Here is a 19786-nt window from a genome sequence, read left to right on the forward strand (position 1 = left end):
CAGAACATGTTCCTACACAGTGCACGTCTGAAATCAGGGACATCACAGATAAGAAACTGTGTGAACAACTGCACATTCAACGACAGACACACCTTTCTAATAACTATTAACATTTCACTGGTATAGTATAACAGACAGGGAAAGAGTGTCGGCCCAGATCCGGGCCACATCTGGTGCATGTGGATTCCCTGCGTACCAGATGTGGGCCGGATCTGGGCTGACACTATGTTGCTGACACTGACACTACTTTTTTTAGGGTTCTAAATCAAAATCCCCAAAATCCTTACAACCTCCTGTATAATTTTTTTTTAAATATTCTGCTCGCTCCTTCACCCTGACACTGGAATGTCTTTTCTGACTAAACTAACAGAACTATCACACTGAGGTTTTTCACTTAATTCTTAAAAAAAAAAAAAGAAAGATCCGAATTAATTTAAATCCAGAAAATAAAAACATGTTTGTTATACAGTGTATTCAAGTGTAATAAGAAAAAACAATCTTACTTCATGCCTGCAATCACCATGGCTCATACCAATTACGCATGACCAAATCAAGACATAGGCCCTTGAGATTACCAACAGTGTGTCAATGGCAGAAATAGTTGAAACACGAGAGCTCTATAGATAAAATGACTGTGGTGTGTGACAGGTAAAATGACTGTGTGTGTCAGGAGATCATCTTTCAGGTGAAGTGTGAACTGCAGATAATGAAAGCCAAGAGTCGATTACACAGGGTTAGTGTGTCTGTGATTCACTGAGAGAGCAAGCCTCAGCAAGAGATTGGACCTTACCTTTAACCTTAGCACCAATCAATGCCTTGCTGTCTGCTTGATCTAATCACAGGTCAAAGTCCCTTCCACGAAGCACTATCAACAGTGTCTGTTTGTGCTGCTCACTCTTTTCCTCTAAGCGCTTTGACTTTATCTGTCTCCCCTTCTCCTTGGAGCCTACAGACCTCCAAGGACCTGTTGTCAAATCATGTTTCCACGCGCGTTGCCGTTGCTTCTGCTATGTATCTCCACAGGCTTGGCTGCCACACTTATCCAGGCCTCTGTTGATGGGGCGGCAGAGGATTCGCCTGCTGATGGGTCAGTTTTACCTGAAGCTCAAGCTGGTGATACCCCAGATGTTCGGTTAAATGGGGAGTACCAGGCAGAACACATCTTGATGGCAGATGCCCCTGTTGAGGGAAAACCTGCAGAGACCCAGAGTACCACACAAGAATCTGAGGATGATTCGGACTGGGGCTTCGGTTCTATCAGAGGGAGTTTCCAGGCAGTGAATGGCTATTTTGACTCTATACTGGAGCTGATGGGAGGCCGGGATGGTGTATGTCAGTACCGCTGTAGACATGGTAAGTGAAATAGTATCGTCTCAGTGCACATCGGGTTACACTTCTCAGATCTGAGATTGTGTCACACTATATGCTTTTGACAAAGACGGTAACAATAAAACAGTTCACCCTAAAATGATTTACTCATCACCCTCACATTGTTCCAAACTTGTATTACTTTCTATCTTCTGTGGAACACAAAAAGAGAAGTCCTGAGGAATGTTGACTGTTCATAGTGATCAAGACTGTATATTTCCAAAAGGGGTCATATTGACTGCTTTTATGTCCTTTTTGGATATTTATAGATGTGTTCACCATGAACTGTCATTGAATGTTAAAGAAGAGTGTGTACATTCTTCAAAACTTCTCCTTTTGTGTTCCATTAAAAATAAGAGAGTAAAGAAGGTGAATAAATAATGATTTCATATTAATGTTTGGATGAACTGCATTTAAGTTTAGCTTGTAAAACTTAGTTTAGCTTACAAAGCTAAGTTCAGAGTTGAATATTAACTAATGTGTGATACTAATGAAAAACAGAATTCATTTTGTTGATAAGCTGAAACATCTGAAACATGCCCTCACTGATCTGTACTCAGTCCTCATGTTGACAGATACAGTGTGGCATTGGGCAAGTAGATCACACCACTCTACAGAAAACACTGATGAATCAGAATCATTTTATATCTTGACTCCTTTATATTACTTTTCTGGTTTCAGAATGACAGACTTGCACTCTTTGCTTAGTTTTTCAAAAAAAAAGTGTAAATGGAATGCAAATTAATATAACTTAATGCAACCAGAACAAATCCATACATTGAGCTAATTAGCGGTATGAGTAAGTGCAAATTTTCAATATTCTTAATGTTTAATTTTGCCTGAGAAGGACAGTAAGGGTATCGGCCTATGTACAGTTTTAGCAAAATAATTGCATAATACTTAATGAGGGTTCAAAAGTCCTACTGAACATTTGGTAATTGAGTCTTGACTAAATGCTAAAGCTAAGTTAATAGAGTAGTTGTAGTGTCTAATCTTATAATGAAACTAATATTCCATGGACCATGTCACCTTTTTTTGCAATGATAAAGAACATGCTCTGAATACCAAACATGGAAATGTTTTATACTGTTGCACCATGCAGTCAATTTGAATGCTCCATGTATAAATTAATGCATACCATATATGTTAGATTTATCTGTAATTAATCAGGCAATTGAAATTGTTACAGAGAAAAGAATTACTTAAATCTTGCTTTATTTAGACAGTGGTTTGTTGCTTTGGAAAAAACTGATCACATATGTTTTATTGACATTGGAATTCCCCAGGGCTCCGGTTTAGGACCTCTTCTGTTTTAATTCCATTTGTTACATTTATAGGTAATGTTTTCAGGAATTTGTCAGGAATCTGACTCAATGTTAGATATTTCTCAATAGATGTCTTAAAATGTAATAATACTGAATAAGATTGAATTAATGGTCTATTCTAAAAAGAAAAGGAATTTGCAGGACAAAAATGCATCTTTGGTCTCAAATGTTAAATCTGTAGTATACAAAATATGGTGCTACTTGTTAAGATTCTGCTTTTTGCATTGTCCCTTATTTAATAACAGCTGACAGAGTTGTTTACGACTCAAGAAATAGTTATACACTTTTAAAAATAAAGGTTCTTTATTGGCATCTATTGTTCCATGAATAACCTTTCACATCCAGGGAACTTTAAATGTTCTTCACACTAAGAATGTGGTTATTTTAGGAATTGTTTACTGGAAGGTTCTTTAGGGAACCCAAAATGGTTCTTCTATGGCATCACTGGAAAAAAAATAAAAATAGTAACTTTTGAAACCTTTAATTTTAGTGGATCTCAGGGGTCCACACAACAATATACTGTATATCTGCTTTAGATTTTCATCAGATTTGTAAGAAAAATTCTTAAAGCCACTGTTATGTGAAATGTATTCTACTGAAGATCATTAACAATATTATATATTGGTTTTTTTTATATTAAATATATGATATATTCTATATTCCAATTTTTGTTTTCAGGTAAAGCTCCTCAGCCTCGAGCTGGCTATCAGATGCCAGAACCTGATGGTTGTAGCACCAGTCTTCTTGGTTTCCAGGTACCGAACAGTGTATGTGTCCCTTTATCTTTACTAACATTAACCAGTGGCCAGCCGCCTTGAAGCTTTGCTAAGAACCATCTCCATGAATGACCTGTGGGAGTCCGGCCTATGAAGTGTGCACTGGTCAACAAATCAATCAAACTTGTAATTAAAGGATCCATCGAAATCTAACTGTTAATGTTTACATTAGAGTTAGACAGAAGAGAAAATTAGATCATTTTGTGCAATGTGTATCTGATAACATAAAGGTGGCCCTGCTTGTTTAAATGGAAAAAAAAACACTGATCAATGAACTTTGGGATTCAAAGTACAGTGACTTATATAAAGCGTTGGCCTTTAGAAAAGCTTAATGGAATCAAATCTGGAAAAAAATAATAATAATAATTTGAGGCACTTAGTACTAACAAGTAAACTAGATATTCAAAATCGGAGTATTTTTCTGTTTTCACAACTAATATTATGGTAATATATTTCAAGTAAACCCTAACTTCGAAAAACTGAGTATGGTTACTTTACATCAGACTTGGTTAGACGGTCCAGACGGACCAGACATTAAGTTATAGATTTAAGTTAAAGGCGGCCTGACAAATTTTCAAATATGTGGCTCCTAAACCTGAGAAACTAGCAAGGACTCTGAAGAGAGAGTCAGTTAAGTTTGGCATCCAGCCAAAGCGCTGATGAGTTTGCTGTCAGGAAAGAGGAAGGCAAATGTGCCAAATACGTTCCACACAAGACTCCTGGACAGCCCTCTGTGTAATTTCTGGCTTTTTGTCATAATTATGAAGTTTAAGGTGTCCATTTAGAAAGCAATTATAAAGGCAATATATCTGTATCCTCCTCTAGTATGGGCGACAAATGTAATTGTCTTATGTTTCAACATTATGAATTACGATGCGAGTCTAACCACCATTGTTGCATCCCTTAAATAACCATGACTAAATCAAATCAAGAGTTTACATCTTTTTCACACCAAAGATGGAGCTGGAACTCCTTGCTAGATATTGAAATTGTGTATTGTATTTTAAGCCTGGCACAAAACGAACATGCGTATCACCATAATACAGTATACTTGCAGTCTTTGCTTACATTATATAGTAATTATATAAAATTATGCAATTTTAATTGCTTTGCAAAGTAAATATGTAATCATTACTGATGCAACAGTGCCACTGTCGCCTTTTTCGCCTTTGTTGCACTGGCTTTTGGCTTGCTTAGTTGGGGACATTTATTTTAATATTCAACCATAATATTGATCTGCCTGCATTGACACCATGAGAACTGAAATGAGCTGGACGATGACGGTTTTCTCCAGAGCAGCTATATATATATATATATATATATATATATAAATGAACTAAATTAATAACTTTATTACAACACTAATGAAACGTCACTGAACTTACTTAAGCTGGACTGTGATGCTATTTTCTTCTGAAAACAAACTTTGTTGCATTATTTTCCTGTTATCTCTGTAAAGCGGCTTTGAAACAATCTGTATTGTAAAAAGCGCTATATAAATAAATGTGACTTGACATGTATAGACTTAAAATACAGTACATTATAATTTGAGTTGGGCAGTGAAAGGGTGTACAGGTAGTTCGATTTTTTGTGACTAACACGTTCTTTGTGTGTCTGTTTGTTTGCTAACAGTACAACTAAAATCTTAACCTATTTTCCTTATACTGCATATTCCTCTCTTATTTAATAGACAGCACTGTAGTGTATTACTCTGGCTTTAGCACAACAGTAATACCAATGGTTGTTTTTAGTTAACTGGTTTATTTTGACCAGATTGTAAAAGTTCTAATGTGCATGTTGTGTAATGTGCTGTTACTCCACAGTTTGATATGGGTGTTCCAGCCATGACCAAATGTTGTAACCAGCTAGACATTTGCTATGAAACCTGTGGCTCTAACAAGTACCGCTGTGACACCAAATTCCGCTGGTGCCTCCATAGCATCTGTGGTGACCTGAAGAAGAGCCTGGGCCTCTTGTCAAAGGTTGAAGGTGCGAAATACTCACATATGCAACACACACTTCAACCCTGTTACAAAACCTAGTGAGCTGAGAAACAGAAGCTATTCCAAAAGGTACCTGAGCAGTAGCCAATCCCATAATGCAGAGTGACAATCTCACTGAAAAACATCCATCCACAACGGACTATAATGGACACGAGCGAACGCTACTGCTGAAATATAAATACAGTGAATAGCTGCTGCAAGGAGAGTAGGGAGAACTCTAGCAGATCTAGGCAGGTGGTGCTGGGGAGGGTGGAGGGCGAGTTGAGCCGGTATGGGACGGAAGTAGATTGATTGGCCAAAGCAGTCGGCTTTAAGAGAACCAATCAGCTTCTCAGAAGACTGAACTATATAGGGTACAACGGAGCTAAAGGCTCCTTTGATATTATTTTCCTCTAAACCACTAGATGGCACGAAAACTTGACGCAGCACTTTCCAAAACATCTGCTTTTCACGATGCACGTGGACATTTGGCTGATCCTTGATGCGCTCGCGGGCAGCAATGCAAAGTTGATTCTGCGCTACTTTGATCTAATATTTTATGTTTTTTTAAAACGTTGTAGATTTAAGTAGCAAATGAGAATCGCTAAAATTAATGAATATATTTTGAGACAAAGGTCTTGTTAATGATTTTCAGTTTTGTTCAAGCTAATTAAAGCAACAGTTTTTCAATAACGGAAGAATATGTGAAAGTTTGTTATTTGGGGTAAAAAAGGCACAATAATTAACATGATAATAAATATCAGGCTGACTTTTCCATTTGTTGACATGACTTGGTTAGATTATATTAAGTTGGGTGTCCACCTTACAGATAATCACCATATTTATAATGAAATCGTCATATTTAAAATTATATAATTAATTTAATAATGACTAATCATATAATATAATAAAATATGATTGAATGTTACTACTGTAAATCTTTTGTATTTTTAAAATGTATTTTATATTAACATATTTAAATGACAGTATATTTATTGAACAAAAATGAATTCTTTTATTTATCAAAATAAACAGAAAATAGTGCAAACTTTGCTAAAGTGATTGTTTTGAACAAGTATAAACTTAGAAATGATTAAAAACACTATTATTTTAACACTACATTATTTTAGTATTTGTGTCAATACTTTGTGCCTTTTGCCCCATGCTGGCGAGCCTTGCCACCTCATACATTTATAAGATTTTTAAACATAATAAACCACTTTAATGATTTATTTTCACACAAAATCTGTTGGTCCATAAATGTTCGATACAAACATATTTTTTTCTGCAATCATACACTATGGCAATAGTGAAAAGCTTCTTCTTTTTTGGTGTGCCTTTAGCCCCGTTGTATACATAAGACATAAGATAAGTATATACAGTATATATATATATATATATATATAGCGCAGCAGATCTAGTCCACAAAGACCTTTGCTTTTAGCCCTGTTGTACCATATATATATATATATATATATATATATATATATATATATATATATATATATATATACACGAGAGAGAGAGAGAGATAGGATGCTGCCTTGACAAGATCAAGATATTGGAACAGAGCTATTATTTATTATGACCCAGCTAAAAATAATAAAAAAACATCTTAAACTATAGGAAATCAAATACAAACAGTGCAGAGATATAAAAACACAATATGGATTGTCATTTGTAATAACAAACCGGACAAAACCCCTCAACCTCTTTTCCCTTCTCTCTCTAGCATGCGAGACCTTTGCGGACACCATGTATAACACTGTGTGGACTTTGGGCTGCAGGCCCTTCATGAACGGCCAAAGGTCATCCTGCTATTGTGAAGGAGAAGAGAAGGATGAGCTGTGAAGACCAAACCACAGAAACACACCACATTCAATACATATAAACACTTTACAGGTTTAAACTACTCCACACAATGGGTCAGTATTACCATGAATCTCATTAAAACACACCCAGGTCACATTTCACCACAAAAATTCAAAGAAACAATTAGGCACATTTTCATTCTAAATTCTAATTATTATATTATTTATCATACTATTGTGTCGTATAAATACTACTAATAATAAATATATAATTTTATTTATGTATCTTTATTTTCTTTGCATTGCAGCAAGAGATTTTTTAACTCTTTGGTCTTAAAAAGAGGCACGTTTTATATTTTTGGGGTGAAATATGACCATTACATGTTCTTGACATGTTCATGAGATTCACCCAGTAACCCTGGTGCTTAATGGATCCAATTTAGTTAAATAAACACAAAAGATTTTATATTGCATGTGTAAAAGTGTCCCATAAATGTGTAGTGTGTGTGCTTGTGTGTGGGTTTGTTATATAGGAAGAAAGTATCCATAACAATATCCGCTCAATTTCATGTTCAATAAAAAAAAATATATGTTAAAGTTAATGCTAAAGATTTAAATAAAGAGCTCATTAAAATGTAGAGAACAGGAAAATTGCCATACAAACTTCCCACAATAGCTGACACCTTTTTAACATTTATTGTACTATTAAGAAACAATGTTCCAAACTAATGTTCCAACTTAAGTTGTTGTTTTGTTGTGGCATAATCAAAATAGTGTTTTTTTTTTTTTACCTCAGTAGGGTAGTGATATTTATTTAAACAATATTGTTTAATTGTCTGAATATCATATGCTGAAAACTGAAATGTTAACCTAAACCAAATAGTTTAATTTGGCTTTTTGTTTTAAATGTAATTACATGTAGAATCAGTGTTGAACAGTGTTACACAGGAATGTTTATTGCCCTGTGAGAGACAATGTGACTACAGACTGTGAAAAATACCTTTATTGGCTGTAAAATCATTTTATTTTCCCCATTAGTAAAACAGAATTGAATATAAATGCAAATTATCCATTCAAGATTGTAAAATGCCAGCACTCAGTTTCATGTCCTAAGCTGTATTGAAATGCTCAGACTTACTGTTAATTGCACACACATCACCTACAGTAAATGCATATTTTTGGTCTGGTAGATGAGGTTTATGTTAATATAGTGTCAGAAGCAGTGGAAGGAAGCAAGTGAGATGACTTTAACATATGCTCCTTATATTACTCATAAATGTAAGATTACTAGTATGCATGTATTTAAATACAGTAAAGTAGCCTGCAGATGGCGTTGTTTTCTTTATACAAACTTCCCACAATAGCTGACACCTTTTTAACATTTATTGTACTATTAAGAAACAATGTTCCAAACTAATGTTCCAACTTAAGTTGTTGTTTTGTTGTGGCATAATCAAAATAGTGTTTTTTTTTTTTTACCTCAGTAGGGTAGTGATATTTATTTAAACAATATTGTTTAATTGTCTGAATATCATATGCTGAAAACTGAAATGTTAACCTAAACCAAATAGTTTAATTTGGCTTTTTGTTTTAAATGTAATTACATGTAGAATCAGTGTTGAACAGTGTTACACAGGAATGTTTATTGCCCTGTGAGAGACAATGTGACTACAGACTGTGAAAAATACCTTTATTGGCTGTAAAATCATTTTATTTTCCCCATTAGTAAAACAGAATTGAATATAAATGCAAATTATCCATTCAAGATTGTAAAATGCCAGCACTCAGTTTCATGTCCTAAGCTGTATTGAAATGCTCAGACTTACTGTTAATTGCACACACATCACCTACAGTAAATGCATATTTTTGGTCTGGTAGATGAGGTTTATGTTAATATAGTGTCAGAAGCAGTGGAAGGAAGCAAGTGAGATGACTTTAACATATGCTCCTTATATTACTCATAAATGTAAGATTACTAGTATGCATGTATTTAAATACAGTAAAGTAGCCTGCAGATGGCGTTGTTTTCTTTATGTAGGAAAAGAGATGTTATAGATGTCTCATGGGTCTGGCAGTATCCGAATGGGTCCGCTGGACAGAACGTCTTGCTCTTGGTGCTGGTCGGTCCAGAGATGTCGCCTCAAACGCTTTCTGCAACCCTGCGTACAGCGAGATTCCCCTTGTGCCTGCCCACACACCAGCACACTGCAATGCAGGAACACCTCCTAACACACAGTACGCATAAAATAACTCATTTAATGACCCACTCATTCTCACCCACACTCATTATAGCTACCTCATTAGCACTCAAAAACACATGCATAGGACACACCAGGCAGCTGAATTTCCCAGCATGCACCTGTTCCCTACTCACTCTGTTGTCCTTGCCGATGAACTTGAAGACGGGGACCTGGTAGTGTTTGGAGAGCTGGTCTTTAGCCGAAAGCTGACGCACTGTTTCGTCTGAAATGCAGCTGGGAAACATAAGGCCATTAAAGCACAACAGTCTCTAAATATAGACTCTGCCTTTTTGTAAAGGTGCTGTAAGCAAATTTCCTCAAAATATCACCCATAAATTATACCGATAGATATGACATAACACTCAGGCGTATAAAAAACAGCTAAAAAATGTTTTTAAGCAATTCAGAACACACCATCATACTCTGTGCCTTTTATTTCTCTGTGCCTTATATTCAGGTTTTGGAGAGGGATCTTGTGGTAGAAGGGATATGACGGTCTAATTCAGTGGCTAGTTGAAGTTAGCAAAAAGGCTAAGTAAGGGATAATGCACATTATCGCGCTTATTACACGGCTACTTGCCACATAAGTAAATAATTAGAGATTAAATATTGATGTGAGTTGAAATATTTGATTAGGTCTTTAAACCCTTCTGTGGAGAGAGCAGTTGCTAGCGCAGCAAGTTCAAACTAGATGGACATTTAAGAGATACAGTCATACCACTTATTACACCGCATTTCGCCACATGAATAATTATGGAGATAAGAAATATTGATTTCAGATTAAACTGTTTTAAAATCGTAGTGATTTTATCTCATAATCCAAAAGTGTACAAAACAGTAGTCACAAAATGGCGGCAGCGTTTATATGAAACAAGAGAGAGAAAGTCCACGATACTTCATGGCATAATTAAATAGCTGTACACAAAATATTGATTCGATTTGATATTGATTTTATTAGCTAAACAAATGCAAAACTTCCACGAAGACAAACCATTCCTAGCAAGCGTATAGCGCTGCTGACTTCAGTAACCCGGATGAGTCTTTGTTATCTGTTTTCAGCGGTTGTTATCTGGGAATACAGTACATACCGCTGGATGGCGCGATTGACCAATCAGAATCAAGCATTCCACAGAGCCGTGTAATAAAATGACTTATAGCACCAGTCATGGAGTATACAGTATGGTATTGTGAGCATACAGAACAGTATCCCTTCATATTTGAATTCTTTTGAATACCTACCCATCTTTGATGAGGTAATATTTTAAGGCCTGGTCAGCCTTGGGACCAGGTGTGGCAAAACAGCTTTCAACAAAGGCAGCAAGGCCATCCACCCGCTCTCGAGGCTCAACGCCGAAGTACAACGAGTCACGCAACCGCAGTTGAGGAGGTTGGTTGTACGGTTCAGAAAATTCTGCGCTTTTAAACAGCTCCAAACTGAAGGGGAATATCCCTTCGCTGTGTCCTGCTAACTCCAGCGCTGTTTTGCTCAGACTCGGCAGGTATCCGTCTGACACTTCGTACTGCCGCGGAAACTCGCACGTAATTGGCAGCAGTAGTTTACTGGTGCGCACGATCAGATCACCATTGTTGCTGGGACTGGACCGGGGCAACCCTGTCACCAAGTTGGTGCCAACGATTTTGTCATCAATCACCTGAAGCAGAGAGAAAGGGAAAGGATTTTCCACTACATTCACAGAGAACTATCAAGTATTTTATAAGTCAACATGTAATACTGTTTCCCATGTATTTTACTTGACAGTGAGGAAAAAAATGTAGGCTGGGATTTTATCCATTAGGGCTGCAATGAATGGAACCAGACCTGAATGCGAGCTTGTTGTGGTTTTTCAAGGAACACCACTTGCCTTGCAAGTACTGTACTTTTGAGGAGACCTTAAGTCTAGCCCTAAGGCTTGCTCTATGATAAATCTTGGTAAGGCATTATTGACATAACAGTACGACTCTCTGTAAAGCTACTTTGAAATGATACGCATTGTGAAAAGCACTTTGCAAATAAATTTGACTTGACGTTTTGACCAGGACGTGGATGTGTTCACCCTTTGGAACGATATAATCCAGCCCGTTCTCATCCCAAGGCGTCATACATGTGACGCTTTTGACATTTCGTCTAAATCCGACGCACATGGCATACTTTAGCGTCAATATGAGACGCAGATCCCAAGGCGTCATAACCGTAACCCTACCCCAGACCTAAACCTACCCATAACAGTGTGTTATATTGACGCTAAAGGATGCCATGTGCGTAAGATTTCGACGAAATGTCATATGGCGTCACCTATATGACGCCAAAGGATGAGAATGTGTTGCATATTCCAATAGTAAGGGTTATTTTTTGACTCTAGCATGATTTGATGTTATTGCCATAACACCGGCATTAAATTACTCCGTTAAAAAACTATTTGTGTATTGGTTAATACTAACTAATCTGTTTTAGTCATGTGACATTTCTGCTCAACTGCCACATTTATTACCATCAGTGGAACAAAGTAATGCCAGTGAATACAAAACACACGAACAGACATTTTTGTCTTGCCATCTCTATTTATGTTTGTTCGTTCGTTTGTTTTTTGTCACTGCCATTACTTTTCCCCACTCAAGGCCATAAATATGATGGATAAAAGGAGAATGTCACATGACTTGCACAGGAAATGTCAGTTAAAAAGGATAGTCTTTTTACAAATGGAGCAACTTTATTATTAGATCACGAAGATCTATTAATCATGTACAATAACACCAAAAATACGCATTACGGAAGTAAACAGGGTTAGTCTAGATTTCACGTTGACTGTCAAATCAAAGCTTGATAGATCCATAATAATTTTTTACCTGGACCACAGTGCCACAGGTCTTCAGACTAAAGTGGAGGTTAATGTGAGTGCCATTGGAAATGCCACGGCAGGAAGTGTTTGACAGGAAGAGTTCAAGCCCTCCAACCAGGTCTTTGGGAACCGAGACCTCTATGGAACTAGGATCACACTGCACAGGGACTGCACAAAAAAAAAATGTCAAAGTGAACTCCACAAACCCTGACAGAAAAAGAGCAAAAGGCAGGAGAGAGAGGTTCAGCTCACCCTGACAGGTCTGTTTGTCCTCTCCCAGTGTCAGACCTCGGGGACAGTGACAGTAATATGAGTCGTCCTCTGAGGAGCATCCATGGCTACAGCCTCCATTCACATTGTCACATCCTTCAGTCTCTACACAGAACCACAAAAACCACAATACATGATTTAAATGAAAGTCTGCCCATGTTCAGGATGCTCTGTCTTACCATGTTCTTACCTTTACAGCTCTTCCCGTCTACGTCCAGCACTTTACCTCGTCCACACTCACATCGACGAGAGCCCTTGGTGTTGATGCACACTTCTGCACATCCTCCATTCCCTTTCTCGCATTCGTTTACATCTTACACACAACACACCAGATCACAGTTAAAACAGATGCTTGAATGTGGGGTAGAAACAGATGGAGCTATGGCTCTGTTCTAAAACCTAGTGAGTTGCCCCTGTTGTCTACATTCAAAGGCAGCATCCTAACTGAAAAAGACTGATTTGGAACACACATTTGTACACACAAGGGATTACCTTCTTTACGAAGAATACATGCAATGCTACATTAGAATTTGTTTGTATACTTTATCGGAACAATCTTTGTGTCAGGAGCGACACAATTCTGCCTTAACATACTCCCTCTGTGAGATCACGGTTTTGCAACAAAGCCAGTCATTTATGTTCTGCTGGCATTGGAATAGACAGTGATTAGATAAGTTGTTCATGGAGGGTAAAAATACAGTGTCCGAGAGGGCTTTTGAAGAAAGCACATGCAAATAGAAAAAACTCCAGCAAGTTAAGAAAACATCGTCATCAGTTTGGTTGCATTGTGAGTAGTTGCAGCACATGTGTTGTCAAACTGATGAAGATGTTTTCTTAATTTGCTGGTGTTTTTTCTTTTTGCATGTGCTTTCTTCAATTGCAGCACGTTGAGCCCTCTCGGCCACCATATAAAAAGGTAATGAAATGCTAATGGAAAAGACTGAAAGACAGAGAGAGAGAAGATCAATGAGGAGACAGAGGGCTTGCTGTCCTTAATTACGCCCAATCCAGCAAATGAACACATTCAATTACATCTAATTGTTTTCACTTATTCCATTTACTCATTTTTGTCCTACTATATATTTGCCCTCCAATACAGCATTTAAAGTTGACACTTTCTCTTACCAGCTTATGAAGCAGAACTGCTTCATGCAATGTGTTCATTATGCTAATCAAGGAAGGATTTGATGAGTCTGACTCTTCAAATTAAGGCTTGAATCCCCAAGCTAAGGGAAAACAGAAGTTTGGAGGATCTTTGAAGTACATTTTCTTTTTAAGTATAGATTTTAACAATGTTCCAAATGGGTCAGATTGTGTCAGGATACTTGGCCCTACACCACAGGTATCCAATCCTGCTCCTAGAGGGCCAAGGTCCTGCAGAGTTTAGGTCTAACCTGCTCCAACCCATCAGCTTGGAATTTTAGAATAATCCTGAAGACCTTGATCAGTTGGTTTAGATGCGTTTAATCAGGGATGGAGCTCAGCTCTGCAGGAGAGTGGCCCTCCAGAAGCAGGATTGGACACCCATGCCCTACAGCCTTGAACATCCATTTACCCCTGGCCTCTGGCTGTTCTTGCATATCTGCATATAACTGGATATCCTTAAAAGATAGACTTGTGAACATACGTTACGTTCATTCTGAGATGTAACCATAGCAGCATCACCAATTGGGAGCAAATAAACAACTTGGGTTCTGCAAGACAAATTTCAACAGATTGTGTCCTTAATTTTACCAACAGAAATTCCTTTAAAAATGTAGACACCCTGAAAATTGCTGGATAATGTGCACTCTCTTCTATTTTTTAACCTTTAAAGGCATTGATTTTGCTGGCTGCCTTTGTACATTAATGGATTGTTTCTCAACAGTCTTGTGGTCTCTTTCCCATCACTGCAAAAGCCCTCTCTCATTCCTATCGCAATATAACTCTTCTGCTCTACAAGCATTTCTCTTGCCCAGGCCTGGACCACACTGTTACTCACCCAGACATGTCTGCGCATCAGGGCCTAGAACCGTCCCCTCAGAACAGCGGCATTCTGCCTCGATGGGGCAGTCAGCTCCATTACACTCAACCTCATCGCATATGTCATAGAAATCTATGGCGACACATAACGAAACCGTCTGATGGAGGTCAATTCTTAACCAACATGTCAGAAAGACCTAATGAGGCAGTAGGAAGACTTACGGCCACAGTAGACGTGGAAGCAGACTGAGGGTCGGGGTAGGCGGTAGACGTAGTAACCCTTAGCACAGGCCTTTACGTCCACACTAGCTGTCCAGTGACAGCAGTTATTATTGAAGCTAGCACAAGCATGTAGGGTAACAATGCCATCACTAGGGCGAGGGTGACTGCCATTCAGCCAGATGGGGGCATGGGTGCCACAGTGGTTCTCATCGATACAGAAGGTTGGCATAGCATCCCCTGCCATCCCTGTAAAGCGATACCATTCCCCCGCCACGTGCCGGTCGCACAGAGGGACTCCTGCAGAGTTGTTGACATGGTAGTCTGTATTCCGCCATGGTTCGTTCAGACTGATATACGCTGAGCAGGGATCTAGGGCTGACCAATGACAGAGACAGGTAACAATTGGTCAGAACAGATTATCTGTTACATACTGGTGACACCTGCATATTTTCCTCTCTTCTAATATGCAGAGACAACTATAAGTAAGACATGTGGAGGGGACAATCTGTTGACCAAAGGTAGATCAGGGTCGTGTTAATAAGCATGTGCATACTTTACCAGTAAGTGATTTTAAGAACTGATATCAGGATCATTCAAATTCAGATTGCGATTAACACATTAATCGGTAACACTTTCTATGAATTATAGCCCCATTTGTACTTATTTATAAGTATTACTATTCTATAAATATATTTATAAAGTCTCATTAAGGTACAGTTATAGTTACATTTATATTATTTTTAGAATTACTTATGTCATGCATTTGCTTTTTCAATGCACATGCTCATAACATACACTGATTTATAAATGATCAAATATAAAATAGTTCCAGAGACCCTTGTTTGCTGTACCAATTAGTTATTAATTATGTCTTTAATGGCTAATGTTTGCATTAGAGGTCATAAAGGAGTAATTATGATTTGTTAAAATCTATTCCTCCTGCATGAGCAATGCATGATTGCTTATAGCAGTTTGGAATTATAGTTAAAAAAATATATATTATTGCAGTTTTTTGTTAGTATGTAACATTGAAAAATATATATTTTTCAAATCTTTGTTTTTTTATTACAGGAATTATTGTTCATTAGTTACACTTACAAATAAACAATTTAAAATGTACGATGAGCACATCTTCATGATTTCTTAACATTTGCTTTAGGAAAATTGCATCCTATGCTTTCACTTTACTTAAAGCCATCAATGATGCATTTATAAAGGTTAGCAACTGTATTATCACTGACAATAAATATTTATAAGAACACAACAGCTTCATAATAAAAACATATTCACTTATTTGACAGAAATAAATCCGAGTTACTAAAAAGTCATTGCAACTATTATATAATAACATTATAGCAATGCAGCCTGCATCTTTTTATAAATCCATTCATGGAACCATATGACTGATTTAATAATATTAATAAATCAGTGCATAATGGATTATGAGCATGCCATTATACACTGATTTATACACATGAAAACACAAATGCATGACTTATAAGTAACTATAAAAATAATATAAACGTAACTATAATTGTTCTTATAATGCAGTATTGGTCGTAATTAGTCTTTATAAAACATTAATAGTTACTTATAAATAAGTATGAATGGAGCATGGTCTTCATAAAAAGTGTTACCGAAAAATCGATATGTTTAATATTTGGTGATGCTAGAGGCAAGAAATCACACACTTAACCTATAACTAACTTAACCAGCAAGACGAGCTGATCAACAAGTTTTTAAGTTTTGTTGCACATGTTAGACCACCATCAACTAACAATAACAGGGATTAACCATTCAGGAGCATCATGGAAATTTATGCTGGTTTAAACAGGTTTTTCAGAAGTGGTTTGAGGAAAGCCAGGAATGTGTTTTAATCAAAGCAAGATAACTAAAGCAGTACAGAAGAAGTCTTGCACTCTATAGTGAGAATATAAAATCTGTCAGTGCAAAACTATTTTCCTTCAGTTGGTTGGTAGATTTCAAAAGGCGTCTAATCAATACTCTGCACTGCACCGCTGCTCTCTCCCTAACACTCCCCACAAATGAGTTCGGTCTTTATATGAAGCTGCTCTGCTGGACCATGTGGAAATGAAAAATGAAGCAGCATGAAGTGTGAATGACCATTAGTCAGGATTCAGCCGCTTGATGAGGCATAAAGAATCCTTTCCACGGTAAAATATCAACTCCGTTCAAATAAAAATTGGCAACGACACACTGTTCCCTGTTCACGGGGAATTTATTCAGGCCTTGAATCAACTCTCCCTGGCCATATCTCCAAATCATCACAACAGAGAGCTTTCTTTGCAAACTCAAACACCTTCAAGTGGATGGACATTCGCCTTCCACACATGATCTATGCATTTAAATGTGTATTTTGCATTTTCTGAAGGAAATGACCACCATGATGCCAGGACGTTGCCGTTTGTTTACTAAGGTATTCTGAGTGTTTTCTGGGTGTCCAGAATGGTTGCAGGAGATTGTTTACTAGCCTGAAGCATAAGAGCCCCATCAGTCTCTGATATTCTGATATGAAACACCCCCTCATTACATGTCCGTTGATATGTGGTATCATTCACCCATTCATCAGTTGTGCATCAAAGTTTGGTAGTTAGGGTTAGAGGTTTATTGCAATATTGCCTTGTAAGACAGCAGTAAAAGACTAATGTCACACTTAAAGACATTTCTCAAAATCTCTTTGAATGTAAATACTAGTGTAGTTCTCAGCACAGGCAGACTGTAGATAGGGTTATCTATCAGGGATGTTCAGTTGATACGAGAACAGCTGGAGGTCAAGGAGAAACGGATGTTCAGGTCAAGAATGTTTGCTGTAAACACTGTATTCCTGGACACCGCTATAATAAATCATGTCCGCTTTCACATCTGCTGCATATCCACTTACACACACAGAGCTCTTTATCACTTCAAACATTGCTGATTTATTGGGTATCTTTTGGTATATTAAACAATGCTGAAATTAAGGATATTTCTTAAAGAACATTTAAACGTTACACTTTATGTTAAGGTGACGTAGTTCCATTGTACTGAGTAATATTAATTACTTGTAATTATGCATACTTTACTGTTATTACTATAGTAAGTACATGTAGTAACGTGTAACTACTTCACCTTAAAATAAAGTGTTACCGATTAAAAATTTGAATTGAATAGAATATTAACTGAAGTATTTACACGTTTTAACTCTACTGACCGAGAGAAAAAATCTTTAAATCTTTAAAAAAAATCTTTATCTTTACAGCTACAGTTAAATAACTACATAACACTTTATTTTAAGGTGACCTACTGTAGTTACACAAGTTACATACTACAGTAATAACAGTAAATTAGGTATAATCACAAGCAACTAACCCTAAACCCAACCTTAACCCTGACCCAGATAGCACACATAGGGTAGGGTTAGGATTAGGTTTGTTGTAGGGTTAGTTGCATGTAACTATGCATAATTTATAATTATTACTATAGTAACTACATGTAACGTGTGTAACAAGGACGCTGTAAAATAAAGTGTTACCCTCAGTTCTTATATGCAATTACACTGAAACAATGTCACCTTAAAATAAAGTGTAACCTAATTTAGATGTCATGTGTGAGGAAATTAACCCATTCCATGTTAGTCAGCCATATCTTTTACATTGTTATTGAATGTTTTTGCCAAGGAAAACATCATTATTACTATTGCTCATATTAAACATAACTCAATAACTACAGTGCGATACTTTCGATTTGTGATTTTCATTAAAGGAGTTATCTGAACCATATCTAGAGACCAGAATATCATAAAGACTTGGGGAAGGACCAGTATAAGATAATACCTACTAGCAACCACATAGCAACACAGTGAAACCACTCAGAATACCTTAGCAACTGCATTGCAACACCCTAGCAACCACCCACAACACTCTATCATGATGGTCATGTCTTTTGCACAAGCACCAGTCACATGTCCTTCAGAAAAATGTGGTTATATCAATACAATAACAAAATGGCATCCTTTAGAATGAAGCTCAAGTAATAAGCACATTATTTTAATAATAATAAGCAGAGTGCTTACCTATGGCCTGTGCAGTACTCACAGCTTGTAAAAGAACAACCAAAGTGAAAAGCATGTCCAGTGGTAGAGAGGGTTTTATTTAGTGAGAAAATCACAGACGTATACCTTGTCATTCCAGTCTTGACACTTCAGTTTGTGGAAGAGCTTTGTGGTTTAATAGTGGACTCTGTTATCTCTGTCACTATATGAGGGATGTGTCTAACACAATGACTGTAAATAATTTGTTTGTCGTCTTCCCATGGACAGGACATCGATCTCACCTTGACCCCTTCTCCCGTCCTCTTGTCCCCCATCTATGAAAACCCACCCGTCCGGATAGAGACAGGACCATCCTCTCATTGTTACTGGAGTCCGGCTTATCCATCCCACCCTGATACATCATCCAGAATCCTTTATCATCCGACCCAACACCAGTCAACCGCCTACATTAGCAGATGTGATGCATTCTAGTAGATAGTGTGTTAGGACATTCAGGCGGAGATTCATCTCCTGCTCTCTGTAGAACTTCCTATAGGTGTTCTTGGCCTATAAGTCAGACTGTATCCAAGGAAGCTCAACACTTAGATTAGAAAACATACCCTCTAAAAAATGCTGGGTTGTCTCAACCGATGTTTGGGTCAAATATGGATAAAACCCAAACGCTGCTTTAAATTTTTTAATTAAAATTTGAAACCCAACCATTGGGTTTGTACGGAGCCCCTACGGGGATATGGTAGCAGTGTTGCCAGATTGGAAATATCCAAGTATCGTACCAGAAGCTCAAAATTATCGTATTTGGAAGAAAATTATCGTACACGAGTCAAACGGACAGAAAACAGCTATTTAAACAAGTGAGGTTTACTGGATTGTTGAGGGGGGGGGATCTACGTCATGATGACGTCATGATGACATGGATCTACGTCATCATGACGTAGATCCACA

The 19786-nt window shown here is 37.3% G+C and overlaps 2 protein-coding genes across 3 annotated transcripts; one reads left to right on the forward strand and one right to left on the reverse strand.

The window, feature by feature from the left end:
* Nucleotides 1-860: 860 nt before the first annotated feature.
* pla2g12b (phospholipase A2, group XIIB) lies at nt 861-7432 on the forward strand. 2 transcript variants are annotated; one of them, XM_056249599.1, is made up of 4 exons: nt 861-1353; nt 3372-3460; nt 5293-5458; nt 7184-7432. In XM_056249599.1, the coding sequence occupies exons 1-4, from the start codon at nt 978-980 to the stop codon at nt 7300-7302; spliced, it is 750 nt and encodes a 249-aa protein (XP_056105574.1). In that variant the 5' UTR covers nt 861-977; the 3' UTR covers nt 7303-7432. The 2 variants fall into 2 exon arrangements, with proteins under 2 accessions (XP_056105574.1, XP_056105583.1); XM_056249608.1 differs by having other exon boundaries at nt 3372-3448.
* A 1412-nt stretch (nt 7433-8844) lies between these two features.
* Nucleotides 8845-18953, reverse strand: oit3 (oncoprotein induced transcript 3). Its single transcript, XM_056249619.1, has 9 exons — nt 18866-18953; nt 14794-15168; nt 14591-14704; nt 12800-12922; nt 12592-12714; nt 12347-12507; nt 10742-11154; nt 9637-9736; nt 8845-9487 (listed from the first exon to the last, which is right to left on the reverse strand). The coding sequence occupies exons 1-9, from the start codon at nt 18918-18920 to the stop codon at nt 9323-9325; spliced, it is 1629 nt and encodes a 542-aa protein (XP_056105594.1). The 5' UTR covers nt 18921-18953; the 3' UTR covers nt 8845-9322.
* Between the last annotated feature and the right edge of the window lie 833 nt (nt 18954-19786).

Source organism: Rhinichthys klamathensis, unplaced genomic scaffold (genome assembly GCF_029890125.1).
Source record: "Rhinichthys klamathensis goyatoka isolate OS25496 unplaced genomic scaffold, OSU_Roscu_1.1 h1tg000003l_1, whole genome shotgun sequence".
Lineage (NCBI taxonomy): Eukaryota > Metazoa > Chordata > Actinopteri > Cypriniformes > Leuciscidae > Rhinichthys > Rhinichthys klamathensis.

Excerpts from the sequence above, each read along its gene's own strand:
- pla2g12b (XM_056249599.1), top strand. The coding sequence starts at position 978 with ATGTTTCCACGCGCGTTGCCGTTGCTTCTGCTATGTATCTCCACAGGC. Across the intron at positions 1,354-3,371 it reads TCAGTACCGCTGTAGACATG|GTAAAGCTCCTCAGCCTCGA; the intron begins GTAAGTGAAATA and ends TTTTGTTTTCAG. Across the intron at positions 3,461-5,292 it reads GTTTCCAGGTACCGAACAGT|TTTGATATGGGTGTTCCAGC; the intron begins GTATGTGTCCCT and ends GTTACTCCACAG.
- oit3 (XM_056249619.1), bottom strand. The coding sequence starts at position 18,920 with ATGCTTTTCACTTTGGTTGTTCTTTTACAAGCTGTGAGTACTGCACAG. Across the intron at positions 14,705-14,793 it reads CTTCCACGTCTACTGTGGCC|ATTTCTATGACATATGCGAT; the intron begins GTAAGTCTTCCT and ends GTGTCGCCATAG. Across the intron at positions 9,737-10,741 it reads TATTACCTCATCAAAGATGG|CTGCATTTCAGACGAAACAG; the intron begins GTAGGTATTCAA and ends TATGTTTCCCAG.